The sequence below is a fragment of the Typopeltis vanoorti genome, chromosome 15 (genome assembly GCF_054136105.1).
Source record: "Typopeltis vanoorti isolate ZY-2024b chromosome 15, IOZ_Tvanoo_1.0, whole genome shotgun sequence".
Taxonomy (NCBI): domain Eukaryota; kingdom Metazoa; phylum Arthropoda; class Arachnida; order Uropygi; family Thelyphonidae; genus Typopeltis; species Typopeltis vanoorti.
The window spans coordinates 85,982,424-86,008,257 of NC_143563.1; the positions used below are offsets into that span (position 1 = coordinate 85,982,424).

Below are 25,834 nucleotides of genomic sequence, written 5' to 3' on the forward strand. Positions count from 1 at the left end.
AGTACAAGGGTCAGCAACCTTTCGAGAAGAATTTTATGCGAAATACTAAGATGTTTCATCACCTAGTCAGTTTTAATAATAATTAAAAAAAAACCTTACACTTTCCATGTTTATTTTTTTAGAGATCGCTATGTGTGAAATTAGTCTACGATTATATATTGTAAGGAATGTAAAAAAAAAAAAAAAACTTAGTTGAAAAATAAAAACTGCTCTTAAAAATGGTCTATAGTTTCCAACTGCTGTATACTCTTACGTTAACTTTAAACCACTGATCTATTGTATCGTTCACTTCTTCCAGGATACTAAGGAAATTCCAGTACCTATTAAATCCTCGGCAAGTCTATAATCTATCGAAATGCGGAGGTCCAATGCAAGGGTATGTAGCCTATAAGTAACAAAAATAAACATTTAATAAAAAATACAAACCTGTATGATTATTAATTAAATTTTACCTGCTGTACTTCTGTTTTATTAGAGTGAATGTGAAAAAATACATCTAGATTAAACTGAACATTTACCAAGAACTAAAGAATGCTTTAATTCCATGTTAAAATTTTATTTGGGTTTATAGTAAAATCCATCCAAGCTTTATAAAAATACTTGTACTGTAGACTTTCTGTGTTAATTAATATCTCGTAATTAAATCATTTCAGGTTTCAACTGTACAAAGATGTTGTAAATTTTCGAGTGCTTTGCTGTGGAGGGGATGGTACCGTCGGGTGGGTACTAGACACGATGGGTAAGTGTTTCATATTTAGGATTATTTACACACCACATTAATTTGAGTACCTCATGCAGTGGAATCATCCCAGCTTTTCTCTATAGCGAAATAGCAATAGACCAAATAGTTAGCAATTTTTCTGCTTGTTTTATAACGTTAGATCAACAGGCCTGTTTTAAGTTCAGTTGCTTGCATAAAAGCTGTTCTAGCGGACGCAGAACGTTTGTCACAGATCTCATTGCCATTCCCGTATTTAATGGTGTTGTGCGTATTAATCACAACATTCATAAGGCAAACTTTGCATAACTTCTTTCATAGTACATTAAAATAAAGTAATGTTTTAATATTACCACGCACACACATGCTTATTCGAAATTCTTTGTATACAGTCGCCATCTTGCGGCTCATTTAAAAACTAATATCACAAAACGCAGTTCCCACCCATTTCCGCTTTTTTGCAATTGCGCACGTAGTTATGAGAAAAGTAAACTATTTTTATGCAAGCATGTAGGCATGCACTGCAATGACATATTGGGATGCTTATAACTTAGTTACTGGTTAATTGTATTAATACATGATCTCTTTATTTGATGCCGCCTCTGTCTCTATTGATTCTTGCTTTGTGTTTTTCTGAAACGATTTTCTTCCTTTTTTATTTGCAGACAAAATGAATTTCACAACGCCTCCGCCCGTAGCCATTCTACCACTGGGAACAGGAAATGATTTGGCCAGGTGTTTACGGTGGGGACCAGGTGAGTTATACAATGCTATGGATGTTCGACCTTGGTTATTTGTTACAGTACGGGTAAATATGCGATGTGGGCTTGAATTGCGTGACGCAAGAGCGAGTCAGGGCCATATATGATATACACAAAAGAAAATGTCGTAAAAAGAGGCGAATCGTGAGCTGAACATGACCACCCAGTTATCATTAAGGTTAAGGTTACGTGAGCGCCGGCGGAGTGAACAGTTAAGACTCGGCAAATGCACATCGTATTCATGATGAATAGAGAAGTTGGATGCTTGATAAAGAAACCGAAAATCTTAATCTTTTTATTACTTTACGACCGGAACAATCGTAAAATGAAGTATTGAATTCACGTGCGAAAATCTTGGGGCTAAAAGAAGCTCGTGCACACGTACAAACACTAGATGATGCAAACGGTTGCATAGCGACCGAAATAATGGCGATCACTACACTTCATTTAGCAGAACTCCTTATGATACTTCCCAAAAATATCCGACGTCAATGAAATGTCGTTTTTAGTCTCATTTTTGCTGTGTTAAATGTGTTCTCTGGCGGGCTGGTTGCATAAATTGCATAAGGAAAAAAAAAATAAAAATTAATTATTGCAGGCGTAGACTTATGTGGCTAATTGGTTCAAAAGATATATTTCGGTGATTACACCACATTTTTTATTATTCAGTTATACAAAATACTGAAATAATAGTTACCGACAAGTTTCGTAAATCGTAGGATTTACATCTTCAGGGGGTAAATAATATAATTTAAAGTTTAAACAAGAGAATTAATAAATACAAATCATAACCGTCTGGCTATTCATAAACTCAAATAACAGAATGCAGATATAAAACATTATTGACGTTGAACAATACTGGACGATATCACGTGTTCTTGTTCTCGTTCATACAGTCCGAGCTCAGATTGAGGTAGATTTTTTATTAGAGCTGACCACACTTGATGGAGAATTAAACCTTGATTTTTATTGCATTGGGTTGGGTTTTTTAGCATATTAGCAGCTTCTTTAAATTTTCTTATATAACTGTTGTTTTCTAGGTATGACAACGTCGTTTTTTGCCAGAGTACATCGTGTCCAGTGGAAGTGGTATGGAAAGCAAGACCCGTTTTTTTTGTTCTCTTTTGTATTGTACGTCTTTTTGGTGTTCAGCCATGCGTATTTCTCCAGATTTTCCTGTCTGTCCTACGTAGCAAATCCCGCAAGAGCAATGGATTTTGTAGACTCCTGGTTTTTTAAGAGGATGATGAGGTGGTTTTGGTGGATGTAGGAATCTTGAGATTTTTTCCATAGGAAGGAAGGCTACTTTTATGTTGTGTTTGTTCATTAATTTGGCTAGCTTATCTGTAACACTTCTGATATAAGGAAGCGAGATTGCGTTTTTGTAATCCTGTTTTATTGTGTTGTTAGTTGGAGCCATTTTAAGGATTCTCTTGATGGTTTTTGTTTCATATCCATTCTGTTGGAGGATTTGTGTTAAGTATTTTAGTTCTTCATTACATCTTTCTTGTGTGCTGGAGATATTGTATGCTCTGTCTCGAAGAGTTTTAATTAAGCTTATTTTTTTATGAAGGATGGTGGTGTGAGGTTGCATTTAGAAATCTTCCAGTGTTTGTCGGCTTCCTATATACTGAGGAGAGTTTACTTTCTTCATTAACTTCTAATAGAATATCCAGAAAATGAAGTTTTTTTATTTTCTTCTTGTTCTAAAGTGAATTTTATGGTGTTGTGCAAATTGTTGAGATAATCTTTGAAATTTATAAGTTCATCTGTTGTTTTGTTCCATTGAATATGATGAAAATATCATCCACATAGCGTAGCCCATATTTTTGGTTTTTTTATGGTAATAAGAGTTGTGATATAAGAAAATTTAAAGAAGCTGCTAATATGCTAAAAAACCCAACCCAGTGCAATAAAAATCAAGGTTTAATTCTCCATCAAGTGTGGTCAGCTCAAATAAAAAATCTAGCTCAATCTGAGCTCGGACTGTATGAAGAAGAACGCGTGACATCGTCCAGTATTGTTCAACGTCAATAACGTTTTATATCTGCATTCTGTTATTTGAGTTTTATGAATAGCCAGACGGTTATGATTTATATTTATTAATTCTCTTGTTTAAACTTTAAGTTATACTATTTTACCCCTGAAAATGTAAATCCTATGATTTACGAAACTTGTCGGGAACTATTATTTCAGTATTTTGTATAACTGAATAATAAAAAATGTGGTGTAATCATCGAAATATATCTTTTGAAAAAATTAATTAATTCAAGCCTTTACGATAAGTCATGTGGCGAAACAACTATGCTGTTACGGAAGTAATTGATCCTCTAAGCCCTTTCTCAAGACCCTTATATGAATAAGGAAAACAAGGTTAATGGAAGTATTAATTTCTTGAACAGAGCTCTTCCAAGAAGTGTAACAGTAGTAAAATGAGGTTAGCTGCAAACAGAAAACGTGGCTTTGAATATTTGTTTCCGTTTAGTTGTCATATATTTTGAATTCGCGATACCTGCTCGTATTTGTGAAATGAATAGGGTATTGATGGATGTTAATACTGCCTCACTCTCGGGAGAACTTAATTTTGAAAGAGAGAAATTAAAATTTCGATGTGACATATACTAGCCCCCCCCCCCCACACACACACGGAGGAAAGGCAAGGCTTTGGTTATAAATACGCTACTCGTTGCCCAGGTTCACACTTCATTTCTTTCTGCATTCAGTGTGTGTCATGTGGAGAGATCCAAAATTTCTTCTGTTCTGGGGTGCAGTTTTAAAAACGTTTATTCAGCTTACCGGCCGATATATAATATACTGGACAAAGAAAAATGGTAATTCTTTAGGAGGCTTCAGGATCAGGTAGAAGATAATGTTGCTGTTGCTATTCGCCCAAGGTATGCATACAGGGAGTCCATACCATGGTATGTGAGCTTCGACACCTCTAAGACCACCATTTGTAGAAGAGATGAATGGGATTCTCCACGTGTAACAGTGAAGCATGCATTACTGCATATTCATGTCTTTCATTGGCATTTGAAGTCAAATGAAATTAGTAACGAAAAGTAGAGAACATGCTCGTTAAAAATGTAAATCCCTCAATTTTTTTTAATGCAAGTTACTAAATAAATATACGGGTGAGTTGCAGCTTCAAAGGCACATCTACTTTTCCTAATGGAAACACAGCTGTCAGTTTCCTCAATCACTACTCATCCCACATTTGCTGGGAAATTCCATATTGGTGTGTGTGTTTAACAGAATCGTTTGTTTCGAGCACAGAAATCGTTTTCACTCTTCTTGTCATTTTACTTAACGTTCATTACCGAAGAGAATAGAGCCGCCGTTGCTCAGTCGGTATTGAAGCCCTTTGGTCAGAAAGACCTGGGTTCAATTCTGTCCTTGACGTGCGGAACCTTTATCTGGTCGCTTTCGACTGAAGGTGAGTTAGCCGGTCTCATACGGAGGCAGAGGGATTTTTCATCCCTCATAACAGGCAAACCGGCCCGTGAACACACACGCGGATCTACAGTCATAAAATACATAATTCCCTCATTAGGAGGGCTCAACCTGCAACGGCTGGATTTTTCATATTATGCTCGCATAGATCCTGCTTTTTCGCTCATTCTAAAAGCGTTCTGTGGAATTTAAAGGAAGTCCAGGGACGGTGCTAACCCCCATATGAATAAATAAATAAAACCGATGAGAATAGTGATGATTGTTAAAGCGATACAAGTGATAATGGAACATAGAAAAATGTAATGTAATATTTTGGAAAGAATCTGTGTGTGATAGAAATAAAAAGTTTACATAGATTGCATCTCGAAACTATGTTGTGTTTGTGATCAAATACATCGAAAAATTACTTTGAAAGGTCCAATAACAACAGAAAAGTAGTTAGTATCACGTCCAGATGGCAGTTTTAGTCACGACCGTGTTTCCATCGCATTGTACTGGATGATTTTATTCAATCATTATTATCCACAAGGAAGTCAATCTTCCGGTTCTTAATTTCTGCATTTTTTCACTGATGATCTTGGTAAATGCCCTCATAATATTTTAAACTCAACATTAATTGCTTCCTTTAATTTTTTTTTTTTTTTTGCCAGAACTATCATAACAATGTGGATTCTGAAATGACTCCTACTTCTAAATTCCATCCCTTCAAATGTGCTTTCAGAGAAATTAGTTTATGTCCAGTCTGTTCTTTACTATCATATTTCTTCCACTACAATTCCTTCTCAATTAATCTAAAATTCCATCAACTGTCATTTTTTTTTATTCATACTACCTGGGGAACCTCCTATTAATATCCAATCGTCTGTTAAAATACTGTTATTGATCAGCAGGGTATCTGTTTGCTTAACTCCCACCTCTAGACAGATGTTATTGAAATGTTTTGGAGAAACTCCAGTGTTGCTTTTGATATCAAGGCATTAAAAAAAAAAAAAAACCTCCCGATCTTATCTATACAACTTGGATAACTTTAGGTTAAAGTTTTCTTTGTATGCATATATCAAAGTAAACAAAATAAACATGTTGTAAAGATCGCCGCTAAAGCGTCTTAAGGAACGGCTTTTCCCGTATAAGTCACAAATCCATCCAGTTTTTGAATACTATCCTCACATTCGTATGGTCTCGAGTCTAAGTGGCCTATTCCGGTGTCTAATGGTACCATTTAAATAATTCCTAAAAATTGTTGAATGAGTACAGAAGAGCTGTTGATCATCCGTTTCTTACCAATTCGCTTAGAGTATATATATATACAGAAGGTAAAGAAGTTAAAAGTGTGTTTTCGTCTTTACTTTCCAATACTACATTATTTCATTATATCAGGGCAGTAAAAGTTGAACAATGGTTCGTATATAGGACCACCTTTAAAACTTGCTTCGTTTTTCCTAAAAACACAAGAATATTGTAGCCACCGATCACTTGGTACATGAGCTGAGGGCAATGAAATTAATATAAGTGGCCAATTCCGACACTTTCAATGCTTAATTGAAAGTGTTTTACTTAATTTTTTCATATCTTAGTCTCCAATGATGTAGACCTTTTCACTGTGTTTTTAAGGACCATAATGAATTATAGTTTGCATCGATTTCAAGACATTAGTTCTGCCACAAAAATAAGTGCTGCTCAATGCAGTGCTTTTTGAAAATAAGTTAATAATGATCTTGAAAATCTCGTTTGTGTTATAAACTATTACTTGTTTTACTGTTCAGGATATGAAAACGAAAGCCTTCATAAAATCCTGAAGAAAGTAGAAAAGTCTGTAACAATGATGATGGATAGGTGGAAGATCGAAATCAGTACTTCAGGAAACTCAGACGAAAAGGGAGATCCCATTCCGTGTAACATCTTCAATAACTACTTTTCCATTGGTGTCGTAAGTATGCAATACGTAGAAGCTTGGTTTCTTCAAGTAACTTTGCAAAATTAATATTCGCTGTTCAAACTTTATGCGTTCTATCTGTCACTTAGATTGTTATTAAAAACGATAATTGTTCTCCTTTTTAAAACTTGCAACGGCTGGATTTTTCATATTATGCTCGCATAGATCCAGCTTTTTCGCTCATTCCAAAAGCGTTCCGTGGAATTTAAAGGAAGTCCAGATTTTTTAGATGTATTTTCTTAAAGTCTGGACTTCCTTTAAATTCTTCGAAATATCAACTTACGACTTGTTGAAAACCTCTGAATTTCATCGACAATGAATACAGACTAGAATTATAATCTTATAGAGAGTGCGCGTGAAAATCGTAAGATTCCATAAATCTAGCTTCCCCTCATATTTTGTCCTGATTGTCGATGAAATTCAGAGGTTTTCTACACTAATCCTATTGATATTTTCAGCATCCATCCTCGGGATAAAACTATTCCCTTCAAGGACCCTCAGAGCCTACTTGATGGTTTAGCTCTTTCCCTCGATCATTCAATAATATTAAATTCAGTCTAGTTGCATTACACATCGACAAATTACCGATCCTGCATCTAAGAATTCACTTTTGCACCTCGGAAAGCTCATTAACTACTACTTTTAATAGAATTTCATTTATTGGAATAACTTCCGAGAGGCATCTGAACAACAATTGAAAAAATTGTGTCCGTAAGTGAGTAGTAGGTGAATTTCATAATTCGGTGCGAGACCTGAAGTGGCGTGAAAAAAGTATCCTGTTTGTTTCTGTATTTATATTTTTGAAAGGTGTGGAGAAGATGAGAGGCAGCCATGAAAGTTGAGAATGAATGCGGTCAAGAAAGGGGTGAGAGCTAGATTTTTCTCTCAGCAGTGCGTGCTGGAATTGATTGGCTTTGGAGGTTGTGTGCAGGTAGCGTGAATGAATTCAAGAAAATGTATGACACTTGGCGTGAGTTGAGTGATAGGTGGCCTCCGTCGATGAGTTCCTGAATGTCTAATAATACAATCATTAACTTACAAGCAGTCTTATAAGCTTTAGTCAGTCTTATCTTTCTTGGCCGGGATTATTCTAAATATATATATATAAAGTGATTATTATAAGCATTTTGCTTGTAACAAATTAACGTCCAGTGCTGGTACACTTAATACAGTAATACGGGTACAACCAACAAGTGCGGCTGCTTAAGAAATATTGGCACCAGCCTTCTGACCCCCCAACTGTCTGTCAGCAGTCAAATTGGGTCAAATTCTTACGTTGCCATGTTTCCCTATTACTGGCAAACGTTGACTGATTACGTACAGAGGATAGGTGTGCTCATTTATAGTAGCCGCGCATGACATTGATATCACGTGGTATTCCTAATGCAAAGCTAACTCAGTGTGTGTGTGCGCACACACGTTGTGTGAGACAGACATTGTACAGAAAATGATTGCTATTTAAAATGAATTATGGCATCGAAAGTCGAGTCTAGCAAACAAACTCGCATTCAAATCGTTCTTAACAGAAGTCATTTGAACATTATCAGTAATATGATTGTGACACTGTAAATGTTACAATTAACGCTTGCACATTATGAGATTATTTGAGTAATAAAGCTTAATAACGAAGAATAAAATTAAACTTTTTTTTTAACGTTGCAAATTCGCTCACAGTACGTTCATACTATACGCATTAATTATTATAACATCTTGTTCGAATCTTTGGGAAGCACGCTGCAAACATAACAATTTTCGACCATATTGTTTCTTCATCCAAAATAATTTTTTTTTTTTTTTGCAATACTCTTTATTAAAGCTATTAGAAATACTATATTCATTGATGATATAATAAATTATGTTCTTCGACAAGAAAACAAGCTATACAAAACTCCAGCTGAAGCTGAGAAGCAACAAATTGAAACTGCCTTGGGAAAATCGCTTTGTCGAGAAAAAAGTGAATATCATTTCTTGATGTCATAACTACGAGGATTGGTCACAAAAAATGATAAGACTCATAGATTCAAAGATAGGCTGCGCTGTCTTATTAGCGAATAGCATCGTCGGAAAGAACATTTTGTATATTCTATAAAGATCTGAATATTTAACAACATTGAACTGAAAGCTAATCGGACAGTGGAACTGCTGTCATATTGCTATTGAGCGCGCCCGCGCACACACAATTTTTCTCCGTCCTTTCTTATACTTTATATGACAGCTGATCATAGTTTATTGCACAATTAATTACGCACACCGACATCTGTCTGCATTAAATTATAATTTATGACAGGAGTTAATGATAGTTACTTGAACAACTATTCCGACTAAGAGTCATTGTTTCTCCAACATTCTCGATGAAAATTTCGTATTCATTTTCTGTTCAGTAATGATAAACATTTGAGACATAAAAATGGTGTCGCCTTTAATGGAAATCACTCTTACTGGAAGAATCATCATGATCAGGAACAGAATGTGGTATCTAAACACTGTTGCAAAACTCACATGGGCCCGTGTGTTTTACAAATAATCCTTCATATTCTCGCGCATCGGCACTGTTTGTCCACCATTACAGATCCTGCATAGCCTTCTCCCTAACAACTGTGATATATGAACATTTTGTGGAATTCCTTCAGCACAACGGTAGTCAGTTTCTTTAGTGAAGCTAGACGTGCTGGTCTTGCCTAACTGATCCTCTTTAGCAGTTTTCTGAATCTACCCAACTATATTCTGTACAGTGTTGGGACGGACTCCGTGTTGGCCTTTGTCCTCTCGTTTCCTCGTCGTTACAGCCTTGACAGTATGGCATAGTAAAACTTTAACTCAAATGGGTCATTTCAGATATTATGCCAAGGAATCTTAGTGACCAAACTGGGAGAAGTAGCCCACCACACCATAATTCCACAACTTTCCAACAGTCTTCCAGTCATCCGTTGTTGGGATGTTCCATACAGCAACTATTGAAAAGGCACGTATGGCTTATTAATGTTCTTGCACAAACCACAGATGCTTTCGACATCGGGAAATCCTCGTGGAGACATTCCACGGATGACCGACTGGGGAATCCATAGCAGTCTCATGTCACTTTCCCTCACGTTGCAGTGTGTATTTCTATATCTGTCGGTGATATCAGTCAATGTTGATCTTGAATGCTCCGATTGTGAACAATCTCTAACTATTAGAGCATTATCACCCTGATCATACTAGTTTATGTAGGCCAGTCACTTCTTGGCTTTAAACACGAGCTCGAACCAGTCGATATCGAGATGACCGTTGGTTGAATCTTATCCCGGATGCAAAGAACCTTTATAAGGGCGTTTCAACTGAAGGCGAGTTACCCTGTCAACCAAATCTCATGCACAGATGGCAGCGACAGGATTTCTCTATGTTAATGTCTGATTCACGCTCAAGAGCTTGAATCAGACATTAACATAGAGAAACTAAGGTAAGTTTCGCGATTCTCTATGAAGATTTCAGGAATCTTTTCAACAGTTTTAAATAAACAATTAATCTCTTTAGGCGTCTTCTTCCGCGTCTAATGTTTGCCTTTACCAATAACGTAATAAGCTATAAACACTAAAAAATAGCATCTATGGTTACACCTCCCGAATTAGCGAAGTATCATATGTAGTTAATAATTTACGGATTTCTAAACCAGGGATTGGCAATTTATTTATATTGTTATGAGAATTAGAAAGGGTAGGAGCAATGGGTTTAAGTTGTATTTTTGATGAGTTTTGAACCATGTTTTAAAACATATACTTAGCTTGTGGTATTTAATCAAACATTTTCCAACTTTATTAAAAATAAATAAATGTTTGACACTTCCGTTATAATCTGCTCACCCTAAAATGATATTTCACTACACCTGCCACATATTCTCAGTTCGAACACTTAAAAAATAGCGAACCAGTGAACCGGACGTATATAAAGGAACGTGGTTGAAAAAAAGTCCATGTTGGTGTCTATATAGCAATATTTCCTGATTATTTAATCCTTAGCCTGCGTACAGTGCTAATACTAACAACCTTTCGTGGGTGGGAGTCACATAAAAAAAGTAATGCGATTAAATGATCCTCTATGTGAATTGGTCATATGAATCAGCAGAATATATCGGTTTACTCTCTCATTAGTCACACGAAATTCTTAATTTAGTGATATTGCGGTTAAGGTCTTCGAATATGTGTTGAATATAATAGCCGCAATCCATGTTCGAAGTCTTTTCATAAATCCGACCGATGTTCAATTAGTAAGCGCTCTAGCGGAGATCAGTAAGGAACAGATAAAGAAGAAAGGTTTGCTTTGCCGTTCCGAGTTTAAATGGATAGGGCAAAAAAAAGCTGAAGATATTCTTCTCTTAATAGTCACGATAAACTACTCGACACCCACGTAAATTTTTAAAACGTTGATGGAACTGGTTTTCAGTAGTCTACAGTCTAGGAGTACGTTGAACTTTGAAGTCCAGCAGGTCTACTTGCTACTAAGCATCCTACACTCGTGTTGGCAGCCTAAATATATCGCACAGCTAGCAATGGAGGAAAATGCCTTTGAGTGACCCGGTGTAATAACCCCAAAGATGGAGTTTCCTCTGTAGGGGCACACCCTCCACCCCATGGGAAAAGTAGCCCAGTTTTTTTGCTCGTAAGAAAGTAAATTATGTTTGACAGGAAATTATTTTCGGTGTTCATCTTTATTTTATCCTAGCATTAGCAAACAAAATTTTGCACGGGAAATCAATTATAGCCAAGTCGTAAGGCTTGATTACAAGAATATAGAGGCAGTTGACTTAACGTCCGGTTTCCCTAGTATCCCTTAATGTATAGCGTTCAGTTAGTTTAAGTATGGCTCCTACTGATGAACCCCAAAATAAAAGGTCACTACAATACCCTGTTTGGGTATTGTAGTGACCTTTCCCATAATATACGTATTATACACATCCGAGAAGGGAGAATACTATGTTATAGGATGGCGCAACGATGTGGTCAGTTGCCTCTGTACGAGTATATATATATATATAGTTTAGTATAGTGATGATTACTTCACACGCGCATACGGTTCTTTTGCTCATGCTTGGTTTAAAGGATGAAAACCAGAATATTATTTCTGGTATAACCAATAATCCTGGCGGATTATTGGAGGCGATAAAGTTTGGACTCTAGAACAAAATGCAGATGCCATGTAACACAAATACAATATGAAAGTTTCTATAGTTACGCCAGAATGAATATTTACCTTTTTTGTGGTTTCACAGCTACAGCTTAGCAGTCAATGTATTGGTCTCTACTGTATACTAATAGTAGATCAAGCCTAATGAAAATACTTTTTGCGAGTTCCAGGTCGACTATGGAATGTTATTTCTGCTACTATTATGACAGCTGTGCGAATCAAGGCAATCGAGTAGCAGTATGTTGGTGGCAGTTGTTCTAGAATTACTGCCGAAGTAACTTTAGCTATGAGACCAGTGTATGTCTATCTCTTCTTAATGGCGTGTGTTCTAGCTGTTTGCCTGTTCTGCGGATATTAAAAAAAAAAAAAAAAAAAAAAAAAAAAAAAAAAAAACTTTCCGGAAGTTGGGGGGGGGGGGGTAGGCCACGATTTGCAGAGAAAATGGGTTGCTTGAATCTTCTATGAACTGTAATGTAATTTATTATCACATTTCATGTCCTGCCAACTTTACATAACCTTAAACAATCACAAGTCATACAAAGAAGAAGAAAACATGCAAACCTCCTCTGCCAGATTCTTCAAATATACTTAATTCCAGCCTCATTAGATAATTTTATCTTCTGAACCATACTTAATTACTTTTGCTAACAAAATACAAAACTATAATTATCTTCTGTCATTACTCGCACTTGTTTCAGTTATTTCGTCTCAAAAGTGAAAACTGTGCATATATACATTCATATCCATATCGGTTGGCTAACTGATATTGGATATTAACTCCTCACTTTGATTTTTTTTTCTTTGGCTGAATCTCTACATTATTATATCAAATTCATTTGGCTGTTTCTAACAACAGTTTATGATCCTTTTGGTTTCTTCTCTGTAAACGTAATTTTTTTTCCTGGTACTTTCTTAAAAAGTTATCTTCCTTGGAGATTTTAATATTGGCGACTTGCCTTTTTCAAATGTACGATTCAGCAGGTAAATGAGAGTGATCAATTTGCCATCCATGACCTCACAGGAATTATTCAAATTGCTGTTGAAGCCAAGTGATCGTGTGATGGTCTACGATTAGTTTTTCATTTCTTTGATTGGATTATTGTTTCCAGTTTTCTAGAACAAATATTTACACAGAAGACATCTCTGAAACATTTATTTTAAAAAGGTATGGAGACATTTGCCCAATCCAATTCTGTTTAGATTTTTGTTCTTTATCCTAGCCTTGGTTAGCCAAACATGGCAAAAGCTGCCAAAGAGAAGAAACAAGCATAGCATAACTGGCTTTTATCCGAATGGCTATTTCCCTTTTTATTCCTATACTGAAGTTTAAAAAAAAGGTTTTACACTAAACATTAGCAAATCCAAAACTGATTTTTGAAAGTGTGTGATGAATCTTTTCCTCAAATTTTGCAGTAATTTCCAGTTAGCCAGAAATTCAATTTTGTTTTGCTGATATCATCTAAGAGGAATGCAACGTCTTGTCAATTCATGCTATACAAATGCACAAAAGTTTGAGAATATATACTTCTGTAATGTATTTCAGTTTCTTCCTGCCAGAAATAAGACAGGTTTGTCAAAACAAACCTGTCTTATTTCTAGCAAAAAAAAATAACCCAATGCTTCTGACAATACCCGGTATCTGGCCAAGATGGGTTTCTCTTGCAATAGCCAACTTTGTCTTTCTTGGCATGAAGAAGACATCACAAATACTTACTCCTGCCATCACGTCTTAGTAAACTGTGCTGAATAAATAATTTGTGTGTGAAAAAAAAAGTGCCATTTACACTATGAAATGAGTTGTACAGAATTTTAGCTTATTGTTAATAAGCGCTTTCATACTGATTTTTATGTGATTATCATACGCTGTACCATTTTTCTGTGCGACTTGGCCACATAACTGTCTTTCTTATCTCGGTCGGGCTTTAATTATATTTTTTCTTTTCATTTAATCTAACAAATGTTGAATACTCATGTTTACTGGATATTTGTCACAATCTTACAAACTAACGGGCCTTTGTTATTTTAAAGTTGTTCGCTGTAGATATTAATCACTCTAGAAATGTAGGTTGATAACTTCAGATGGAAATAATATATTAATTATAGAGTATCAGGAACATCATTAGTTTGCAATTAACATGTCTGCCTATTTGTTTTAACCCGGCAGCAATTAATCTAAGAAGACAAAGCATTCATATAATAAAATCTTTCAATTAAGACATGAACAAATTTCTTCTGCTGCTTGTCGAATAAGTATCCTGACAAGCCTGCATTTGAATATAAACGAGTACCTCTTAGCGGTTTGAAAATATGGTTTAAATGGACTGGTTTGACTATTTCAGGATGCAGTGATTGATATTAATGCGCACGTTGCCATATGAAGTAAACTTAAAACTACCACTTAATAAATCATTTATACATAATACTAAGAACAAAGTATTGCCTGGTTGTACACAACTTTGTTCTTGCAGTAGTTTAATGTTCCTAAAAGTAAAAGTTGTCAGAATACTTTACCATGAACAGCATGTTTTCACACATTAGAACTTATACCATTGAAATGGTTTAAGTTTACGAGCCATCCTTCTCTCTCTTCAATTAATTCTTCACTCTTTCCACAGGATGCTTCCATAGCTATCAAATTCCATGCCGAAAGAGAAAAGCATCCAGAAAAGTTCAATAGCAGGTACTATTACTCATTTCATTTTGTAAATTATTGTTATTGATGCAGTGCCAGTACTATGATAAACACATTAAATAGTTCGACCAAAGAACGATAATTAATCTAGTTCATTAATTAGCTTTGTGTTGAGTATACATTGAATATAAAGGACATATGTTGCACATTTCTACATCACAATTAATACTAGACGATTGTTTCCATCATTGTCTTGTTTTAGCCATCACACAGACTAGTCATTTTCCGAATATTCATAATTGTTAGACGTTATTAAAAAGAAAAAAAAAATTGACACATTTATGCAGACTTAAGTAATCGGAAGGAATGTTTAATGAAGCTAATGATCTCTTAGCTTTTAATATTAGAAATAACTGACAGCAGGGAAAACAAATTTAATTCAGATTCCATTCCAGACTTTAAAGAGTCTGGATCTTCTCTTTAAAAGTATACAATGCATTACCTCTGCTAAAAGAGCACTTGTTCTGAATTTTATATTATATATCCACCATTTAGTGGATTTCATCATTGTAAATCAATTTTAGATCTACATATAGGATCTGTTAGCTCCTGAAAATTCCAAATTACGCTGAGTTAATATACATGCCACGATTGAAAAGCGATGACAGTAAAATCACCCAAGTACACGAAAGTTATTTACCCCTTTTGTGTAGATGACTGATAAACAACAAACTCTTCCTGGTACGAAACGATTTCAGTAGCAATCGAATGATAGGAATAGCATACCGTTTTTCTTTGGTACGAAATGTCTAATAATACTACATTGGAAATGAATTCACCAACAACCAATATTTAATACAGTTTGTTTCTCACATATTATAAATTCAAGAAAGAAATGTCTGTCAGTACACTTAACATTCGCAGTAAGGAAATCAACTCCAACTGCACTTACTCCTCTCCCAAAAAAGTTCGAAATGGGTCGAGTTCTTGTTCACGGAAAAGTCAAAAGTATAAAGGAACTTTATACAGTGGCTCATTCAGAAGGTTCTTACTGGGAGGTTCTAAAAGATATGTTGAATAACAGAGATTTCTCTCGTTTTTCATTAGTTTCATTTTGCTTTATAATGCAATGTACGCCAGGTGGTAGCAATAAGTTTGTCACGAATTTAAGGGTTAGGCTTTCAGATCCTTACGTGGTTGTTATTTTATGTTCTTAATGTACTTAAGATAAAAATGGGAACGGAACAGTAATAAGATATATTTACAATAAACAAATACCTGCAGACAATTAACACTCATCAGAATAAATATAGGACACACTTTGCTTCAGAAAATTCCAAATTTTGTGAAAACTTAAAACTGCTTGCGTTTTATCAGGCACAAATATCAGAAGTAGTATTCGTAATAGAAATCGTGTGAAATTGCGACACAGCTTTGACTGTGATGAAAAACTATGCTTCCTTTACACTTTAAATAATTATTTAATGATTTGGGTAACTATTTAAATGTTCTGTGAACAGATCGATAATAATAAACGAAACGTATTAAAATAAAATCAATTTAATTAGTTTTTATTAAGTGCTTTTCCTGCTTAGAATCATTTATAGATTGCTTAAATGAATGTTTTATTACATGAAGAGAGTGAGATTGTAAACTTTAATTTTGTTTTATAATTATAATTAGTGGATCGTTTAGCAACTAATCTTAAGTAGAATCACCAGTGTCAGGAGAAAGGATACAACTAAATCCTGTCAATAGCATCTCTTAATTAATCCTTGCTGGAGCTGTCCTTTCTAAATAAGTATGAGTATTGCAAAACATGAAAATTTAAACGAAATATTTTTTCTACGTTCAGTTGTAAGCGAGAAACTGTTGTAAACACTTGATATTTGGAATTACTTTTTTTTTTTTTTTTAACATCCGTGTTTGATTCGTTATGTGTTATTTAAATGATCTCAGCATGGAATGATTGTGCGCTCATGTCTTCATTTTATTGTATTTTTGCAGAGTGAAAAACAAAATGTGGTACTTTGAATTCGCCACGTCGGAAACATTCTTCGCCACATGCAAAAATCTTCATGATGATGTGGACATTATGGTAAGTTCCTAATCATATTTTCTGATGCTGGGGGAAAAGCGAATTCGCAGATAATACACAATTCATTGTTATTCGAATGAATATAAATCACTTGCTAACTTTTCCGTTTGTGTTTAATTCCGTTTCACGAGATGGAATTTGGCTATCCACTTCGCTCGGTGTACGAGTCTTGCCTTCTCGTCGACGTGTTTACTTACGTATCTAAGATACATGGAAGGTTTTATGATGGTTAGGAGTGTAAAAATGTCTCTCCCGTTAAACTTTTCAACCCAAGCTGAATAAACTAGAATCGGATAATAGTTTCTAGAATTACCGAAATACAGCTATGATATCAGTGTATTATTTTAGTCAATTTGCATGTGTTTTCGGACGCTTTTATCTCATATGAAAGCAGCAGGATATTTGTTTCCTTCAGTGAAACCAAATTGAAAATCCTTTAATTAATCTCAAATCTTACGATTAATAGGCTATAGGTTTTTCTACTGACTAATCTCCAGTCAACAGGTCACGGGTTCGAATCCGACTGTGGGCATGAATGTTTGCGATTGTCTTTAGTTGGGAGGTGAATTTCATAATCTGGTGGTCGAGATTACACCCCCTCTCCTTATTGGAGGCCTGAAATGGCATAAAAAGTGAAATGCTTGGTCTCTAAAGCAGGTTTTCCGAACTATGTAAAAAAATAAATAAAATATAAACTAAATAAAGATAAAAGAAAAAAACTTAAATCGCCCAAGGTACGAATGTATTAAAGTCGACAAAGAAAAAAACGTTTCGTGGGTGGGAACCACATAAAAAAATAATAAGACACAGCAGAGTTTTATTCCTAAAAAAATAAAAATCGATCTGTAACACTTTTAAAGTCTAATTTACTTGAGATCATAAGACTTTCCGTTTACTGTTATCGAAGATCCATTGGTGAAATGAATCTTTTTTTTTTTCTATAAGTGCCTCAGTAGTGTGGTTAGAAGAATGACCGGAAAACGCCCTTCAGCTGCAAAAGACTGGAGTTAAATTCTTGTCATGACGAGAAGAATCATCATATTGAATTCGTTTTCAGTTGATGACAAATTAGCTTTTTCTTTCTCGCTCTGGGAAACTCAGGTTTTTCCGTCCCTGAAACATGAATCGATGCTGAGTCCTTTGACTCCATGTTCCTAATTAGGCTGTTTTGTCTACATGCTTCTGTGATGGTACTTCCTGCTACAAACCTGTTATCGGCTTCCATTCTTCATGTTAAATACTAACAATTTCTTTGCTATAAACATCTTTTGTTTATAGCAAGGAAATTGCTATAAACCAGATACATGATATCCATGGAAACGTGATTTATTTATATTACATCACAATAAACTCAAAACCTAATTAAACTAATTATGTGCTATTAATCAACTGTGCATGATTCCGTTTGAGGAAAAGAAGTTAATTAACATTTCATTTTAATACTTCAGTAGACAAGTGAATGAAATAATAACGTTACTTCTTTGATTTTTCAAGGGAAACTGAATAGTTGTACTGTTTTAATGTCTTCAGCCAGCCAGTTTTTAATGCCAATTCTGACGGGAAAAAAAAAATTAAAAAAATTAAACATAAAATGCATGGATAAGAATCTGTGCACGCGTCTAATAAAGTTTGTCAATTTAGGAACGAGCTGATTATAAAATCAACTTGATTTCTTTCTTTCTGCATCAAATTTTTATACATTTTTTTTGGGGGGGGGGGCATCAGAACAGTATTTAATTGGATTTGACGGATCCGTAATTTACACACGATGAATAGTTGCTTAGAGTTTAAGTAATAATGAGGGGAGGGACTTGGTCAAGTTTCTTTTGTTTACAGAAGACAAGACATTTTTTTTGTATTAAGAAAAATGGATACCGCTTAAAGAGAGTTTGCATTTCGCCATCTTGCTGAGTTGTAAAAAAGAAGACTTAATTTTAGAGAAATGAGATAAAATAGTGTTTTACTAACAGTAACGTTAACAAAATGTCTGTCCTTCAGAATCATTTTAGGTGTTGTCGTGTTTCTTAGGATTGGTATTATGTTGTGTGCGAAAGAAAGGACGAGTGCTTTACTGTCATCAACATAATATGTTGATTACATAAGAGTTGAAGAAAGTAATAATAAATGAACAAAGAGGAGGGGGTGGCAATGATTTCGCATTAGTTTTGATTTGATGTATATAATGCTGTATGGGATTTAAGGCCAGAGAAACACAGGACTAACTATGGAACCTGAAAAACCATTAATGAAAATCGGGTTCCTTGCAGTGATAGTTAACTACTGTATTTTCTACAAAATTTCCAATTTTATTTGCCCATCGATGGACATCATGCAGTAAAATATCAAGCGGGTCTACAGGGGTGATTTGCATAATGAGAAATCGTTTATTAGCCGAACAATTTTTAAATAGCAGGAGTTTGAATAGATTTTTCAGTGTCAGTAAGGTTCATGCTCTTATTTTAGAACGGAATGAAGTGTAAGAGGTTATTTCCTTTCTTACGGCTTAACATATGGTTAGAGATGTTCCATATTTATTATTGTGTGTATTAGTCCCATGCACGTATGTCGACGTGAAAGACGAACCACATTCATTCATATCGGACGATAACATCTGGCTGAGAAGCTCAAGGAGCAATATCTGATAATTTGCTCAACTGCTATAGAACTGAACATTTAAACAATATTTCAAACTGATCACGTACAGTTTCAATGGAATAAGTTATCACGCACTTCAGCTCCACTAAAACACGCATCTAACTGATGTGAGACAACCAATTAAATATTCCTGGATGGCATCATTACTATCAAAAACCTGTGTCAAAAGTGAAAGGTGCATACACGAAATATTTTAAATTTATTGCAGTAAAAAGCCAAATTATGACAACCTTCATGAATGCATGAGGCGACTCGGTGGATGTTTACCTCCGCAGATGAGGAAATCACTGTAGCTTAAGAGTAGAAATGATGGAATTATAACAAATATGGGCTTAGATAGCCCATAAATTAGCATATTATACTTGCTAGCCGTGTTAGTTCTCTTGTTTGTAGGGAAGGAGAAAAACCTTCAAATTCGTGAATTAATTCATGAACATGAATTAATTAACTCATGTTCATCTGAATAGTCTTAAAAAAATTCTCCTTGGGTCTCCTATAAGACTAGTCACAAAACACCTGCCGTTTACAGAAAATACACATTATTATCTCATGTTTATATAATAATAGCAGACAAATGCAAACATTTTTGACTTAAAAAATACATAATTACTTATGTAACTGCCAGCGTGGTTGGCTGAGTGGAATGCGTATCATTTTTTGCGGTCGGCGGTTTCATTGCACAGTGTAAAAATACCCTGCTTTTCGGAAGAATAATAAATCGGCATAAAGTTCCATGTTTGGGCTCTAGAGTTGGGTTTGGATTATCTAACTCTTCCTCCTTGCATGGTGCTAATGAAGTGTAGGTTTAGAGTCATTTGTGAATGAGATTCACATAAAAAAAGTTTTTGTTCTCGAGAATATTTAAGTATTGACTGAATATACGTGTACAATAGAAAACTAAGCAAGACCGAATCGCCTTCGACCTGGCTGTTCCAGTAAATAGCATCGCTGCTTTTCGACCTACAGAAAATAAGTTCCAATTCTTCCCACTATGGAGAAGGATTTTCATCCCTCGTGATGCACTTATTTGGAGGCTTGAAAAATGGCTTGGCCTATAGAGAATGGCTCCCCGATTAACAAAGGGAATAAGTAATATACTATAGGTTTACAACTCTATACCAAGTTTGCACCATACATGCAAACATTGTGTAAAAATTCTTATACGGAATTTGTTATATAGGCGGAAAAGAGGTGATATGATTGAGACATACAAAATTACTGAAGGGTTTTTATGTGATTAATTCAGAGGAAATATTTCAGAACAGTTGTGGTGGGAGAACTAGGGGCCATCCATGGAAACTGAGTAAGAGTGTAGTTAACAAGGGTGTTAGAACTAGGTTTTTTGCTTGGAGAGTAGTGAATGAATGGAATAGGTTGCCAGAGTCTGTTGTGGGTGTCACGACTGAATGAGTTAAAAGCAAAGTATGATAGATACTGTGCACATGTTGGATAGTGCTTGGCATGATGTTTAGGGCCTCTGTTGATGAGTCTAAGGACTACTTGGAGTTGCCCGTAATAATGCATTCTTCTGTCTTTCCTTTAATTTATTTCGCTGGACATTACTGGGCGTGTCTTTCACTTCAATTTACATTTGATCCGGAAGGAAAAGCGATTTATTTTTACAATATTGCTTTCCTAGTGAATAGCGATAATAAATGATAAAAAATCTGTCCGTGAACACATAGAAACTCAATACACCCTCTTCCTCAGAGATTCATCAAAATAATGTAAAGCGATCTGCATTAAAAAAAATGCTTATATAGCAAACACTATTCAACGGATCGTTGAACGGGTTCATTCCAGAGGTTAGAAAGGCTAGAGAAATTATAGACAAACACCTGAATTTTTTTTAATAGAAGTTCAACGAAAATAATGCCCAGCATAATTTTCCCCACATGAAAACTACGCAATTTCGTGAGGCAGTATTTGTATAAAGCAGTTGTCTGCGAAATCCTATGATTTCGTGAAAACTTGTAATAGTTTCCCACAGCATACAGACATTTGTATTATATGTAGTTTCTGAAAAAAAAAAAAAAAACTTCTGTGAATTGGGAAAATACTATCTGCAAAAACTTCGGGAATATGCGTTTGTGTGAGAGGACGGCATTTATCGTTGCTAGAAGACATGATTCGCTATTTAAATATGGGTCAGCGATCGCGTTAATATTACGATAATCATTAAATTTATTTATTGATTTGAGTAAAGAGCCTAAGTTTAAATTTCTTTTTAAAACGAGAAATGTGTGTTTAATGTTTTTGATTAGAAAATTTTTTCATTTAACATTTCACTGTCAATTATGATGAATTTTATGAAAATTTTCTTAAGGGTTCTACGTAGAGTTCTCCAATCACAAAAAGTTGCAAAATATACAGGTATAAAGCCCTAAAAATGATAAATAAGATGAAGGTTCTTGGTTAGCAAGGCTTAATGATTCGAATATAGGCTAAAATTTTACATTTGTTTAAAATGTTAGCATTAATTAAATTTTTCATCATTAAGCGAAGGGGACGTGAATATTAATAAATCGAAAGAGGAACGAACGCTAGTGAAAAATTTTACTCTGCGCTACCATGTGGACCAGATTTCACCCTTTCTTTCTCAGCACCATCGGACTTGCGTATAAGTTAAGTTGCATGTCTGGCAAGCTACAACAAGAAATGTAATTCTTACGTATTGTACTCTCGTTTTGCTTTATGAGATAATTAAAATTTTTTGCAACAGCATACCAATCTCATTTCAGTGTGACGGCGTGTCGTTAGACTTGGCCAATGGTCCATCTCTGCAGGGCATAGCTGTTCTCAATATTCCCAGTATCTACGGCGGGTCCAATCTGTGGGGTGATAGCACGAGTCAGAGGAAACGAAGTCGATCGAAGAAGAGGAAAAAGGAAAGAGACGCTTCCACCAATAGTTTCTATTCCGTAGATCTCAGCACCGCAGTGCAGGGTGAGTGGCCTTTATAGTGTTGTCCCTAAGTATTTCTAATACTTCACCACTGAATTAGATTTGTGGTAACATACTGTCTTAGAAGGATAGCACCGCAAAAGAATATAAAAAAGTGCAACGCAATAATTGTCTATGTCAGTAGCACTGCTGACAACTTAAAAATGCAAAAACCTCTGCTTAAGAAAAATACCTAATTTTTGACGTTTGTCAAATCCATTCAGAGTACAGTGTGTTTTAAACAGCTGGTATTAGTTATAAAAATGTTGTCATTGTAAGATTATTATTAATATATTTTTTAAATTGTTCAAGAAGCGTATTAATTATTATAATTAGTATTATTAGCTCTCTCTATTACTGTTAACCATGCTAAATCATTAATAGCCCAAATTCGTATGATGCTCCAGCAACTCTCATAACTGAAAGTAGTTAAAAGGTAATTTAAAGGTATGTAGCAGCTGTCAAATGTGCTCGAGTGTTGAAGAAAAATAACAGCAAGTGAACTGTACACTTAGTGATCACTGCTGCGGCTAAACGGAGACATGCAATACTGTATTCGCTACCATATGTATAAGGTTTATTTTGCACTAAGTCAACACTCAAATTAATTGACCGTATCTAAAACTTCTTGCTGAAGGCTATTCCACATCACTTAACGTAACAGTAAACTCTGTATTATATTTGTTCTACTCATATTCTCTGCTTCACTACCTTTTTATGAAGCTTGCTAGTAGAAGTTCCTTTTACTGAGTTATATATTTTAATTACATCTTATGTTAAATAAATTAAACAAATTCTCGTGATATAATATAAGCTCCAAACTAAGCTTGCTTTTTTTTAATAGGACTTAACTGAAACTCCCTATCAGAGTACTTTAATTCTTGTATTAATTTTTCCAGCACTTATTCATTCAAGTTATATCCATCAAATATACCTTTCTTACTGAATTGCATAGTCATGTGAACCGATGCATCTGCTAAAAAAAGAAGAAAAAAAAACGGAAATTCTATTAAAAAACTAACTAGTTTATCCGGCTGTCAGATTTCTCTATACCCACTGCTTCAGATGTAAAAAAATATAAAAAATTAATAGGGAAAAAATAGCTTTACAAAAACTTTCGTGGGGGCAACGTAAAGGAATTATCTTTCAGCCAAATCATCAATACCTATTTGGCGCATTTGAATCCGCACTTTCTCATGAGACGCCCTTAAAGGCTTTGCTGAACTGAAAATAAATTGCATCACAACCTTGATCTCTTCCCCTCGCGACATATTGATAGAGTAAATAGGTTTGTCGTAACCGTCTTCCATTAATGAAATCATGCTACTATAAAGTGATTTTCAAGGAATACCTTAGGTACGATTTGTAATTAATTTTTCATTACTTTGTAATGCTTAAACCAGTTGGCTTTATTATTCGTCGCTTTACGTTAGGAGATACCGTTATGAACTGGAATAACTCTTGCAAATTTTCAGTCTCAGCACTGAAAATGATTACAAGTTGTTTGATTAACTAACAGACATCCGTTTTCCACCAAAAGGAGATTAATCAATTGAGAAATAATTTAAAATATCAAAAACCTTTCTCCTAGTGTGTTATGGCATTAACTAAATCTTGCTCTTCAAGCATTATTTCCTCTTGACGCCAACTTCACTTAAACTCTCTCAACAAAACTTCAATTCCTTTTGTGACTACTACTACTGGCTATGTTTACTTTGTCTATTACTTTTTACATATGTAAACATTTTGTATGTACTCTCCTCGACCAGTATTTCCAGATTATATTTGTCGAATGCAAAAAGCAGCAGCCAGTGTGTTATTGGTGGAGAATTTATTCAGCATTGGTAAAACAATGACATCCAGTATAAAAACTTATTCTATCCACACAACAACGAAAGATCTTTGACAGCTGACACGCTTTCATAAATGACAAGATATGAATAATATTACGCTTCAGCCATAGACAACAACGTACGTGCTAAAATTAAAAGATTTTTCACTGTTTTAGGTGGGTGTTTCATTATTGCTAACGAAGATACTTTGATTAATATTCGATAATTGCTAAAGAAATTGCGCGCGTAACGGTGTAAGTAAACTGAAATTGGCTGCTGGATTATACTATACCGATTCTTTAAACATCTAATCTCAGCAAATTTATAAATACCAACTATTTCCCGTAATTACTCGAGTTTCGTTTGATCACCAAATATTTAGTTTTGTGATATGTTGCACGATAGTGGCTGTAACATAAAATATTTCTAATGTTACTATACAAGTAGTAATTAAACATCATACTGCAGATGGAAGGAAGAATCAGGTTCTCTGCTAATTAGTAAAAGGACTGTTTATCAAGAAAAGGCTCAGTGTTGCTTGAATTGCGGCATTAGTACATTTGTGACAACCAGTTAAAGGCATGTCAAACAAAATTTAAGATAAACGCATCATCTAAGAGGACTATAAGAAGAACATGTGGGCTGGGACACCTTATATCAAGTATGCAATGAGAGAGGGAAGCTTTTGCATGCAATCCTCAGTTCGACGGCCGCAGATGATGCTCATAGCTGTATGGGTGATTCTGAAAAAGCTATTGCACTTCGTGCCACCTTTTCCGTAAATTTTTATGGAAATGATTGCAAATGACAAAACTCCTGTTTATGTCAGTATTCAGTGAAGAAGCACCTTTCATTTATAAAAGTTAGTTCATAAATCAACAAGGTCAGTTTCCACATCTGGAACGTAGGGAGCTCGTGCTTCTTTCGATTTTGATCGAGATTCACCAATGAACATTTTCCCGTGATGTCAAACCAGGAGATGGACGAATATCCAGATAGCTACCTGGACGGACGGACGGACACACACACGCGCGAGTAGTATAACATTATCGAGGAACTATTGTTGGGTCAGGTGTGGGTAACTAATTCCTTGGTCTCTGAAGAGGGTGAAACATCTCATTAAATTTCGTCAAGCGGAGAACAACGAGGTTCCTTTTCTCCTCTGATAAGAAAGAATCAAACTCATTTAAGGAACCATCTCTCCTTCAGCGAATGTAGCGTTATTACGTAGGACGGTAATAGTTGGATACATTGAGTATTTTCGATATTCCTATACATTTGTAATGGACAATCATATATCGAATCAGGAAATAAAGATTTAGAATGACGAATGGTTTGAAGAATGTATAAGGTAGCATTATAAGGTATAGGACGCAAGTCAAGTAAAGAAGGTTATTTTACACTCAACTTTGTAAGGAATAGGATCAATGAAGGATTGAAAGATTGTATTGTGAATAAGACGTGATATTGTTCTGTATGATGACCCTCTTGGAAATGTAAGAGATATGAGAATGAAATTACCAATGGGATGGCGGGGGGTGTACTGCAGCATGCATTGAAGCTATAGAGAACGAAAGTTCAGAAAATGGGCGGCAAATGATATGGCGTGAGATTTGCAAGTACTGTTCAGCGTTAGGAGAGAGAAGTAA

At 35.1% G+C, this 25,834-nt stretch overlaps 1 protein-coding gene and 1 long non-coding RNA gene across 8 annotated transcripts in view; one reads left to right on the forward strand and one right to left on the reverse strand.

The window, feature by feature from the left end:
* The window catches only part of Dgk (diacyl glycerol kinase 1), a 419,112-nt gene that overhangs the window by 371,730 nt on the left and 21,548 nt on the right, over nucleotides 1–25,834 (forward strand). For all 7 annotated transcript variants that reach the window (XM_090405486.1, XM_090405489.1, XM_090405485.1 and 4 more), the window contains 7 exons: nucleotides 299–376; nucleotides 654–739; nucleotides 1,384–1,473; nucleotides 6,696–6,859; nucleotides 14,641–14,705; nucleotides 16,665–16,755; nucleotides 22,152–22,356. In XM_090405486.1, coding sequence (XP_090261612.1) covers nucleotides 299–376; nucleotides 654–739; nucleotides 1,384–1,473; nucleotides 6,696–6,859; nucleotides 14,641–14,705; nucleotides 16,665–16,755; nucleotides 22,152–22,356 — 779 coding nt within the window. The remainder of the gene's footprint in view (nucleotides 1–298; nucleotides 377–653; nucleotides 740–1,383; nucleotides 1,474–6,695; nucleotides 6,860–14,640; nucleotides 14,706–16,664; nucleotides 16,756–22,151; nucleotides 22,357–25,834) is intronic.
* Nucleotides 1–25,834, reverse strand: part of LOC150098952 (uncharacterized) — a 225,713-nt gene that overhangs the window by 76,479 nt on the left and 123,400 nt on the right. The window contains exon 4 of the long non-coding RNA XR_016549524.1: nucleotides 321–385. This is a non-coding gene — a long non-coding RNA (uncharacterized LOC150098952). The remainder of the gene's footprint in view (nucleotides 1–320; nucleotides 386–25,834) is intronic.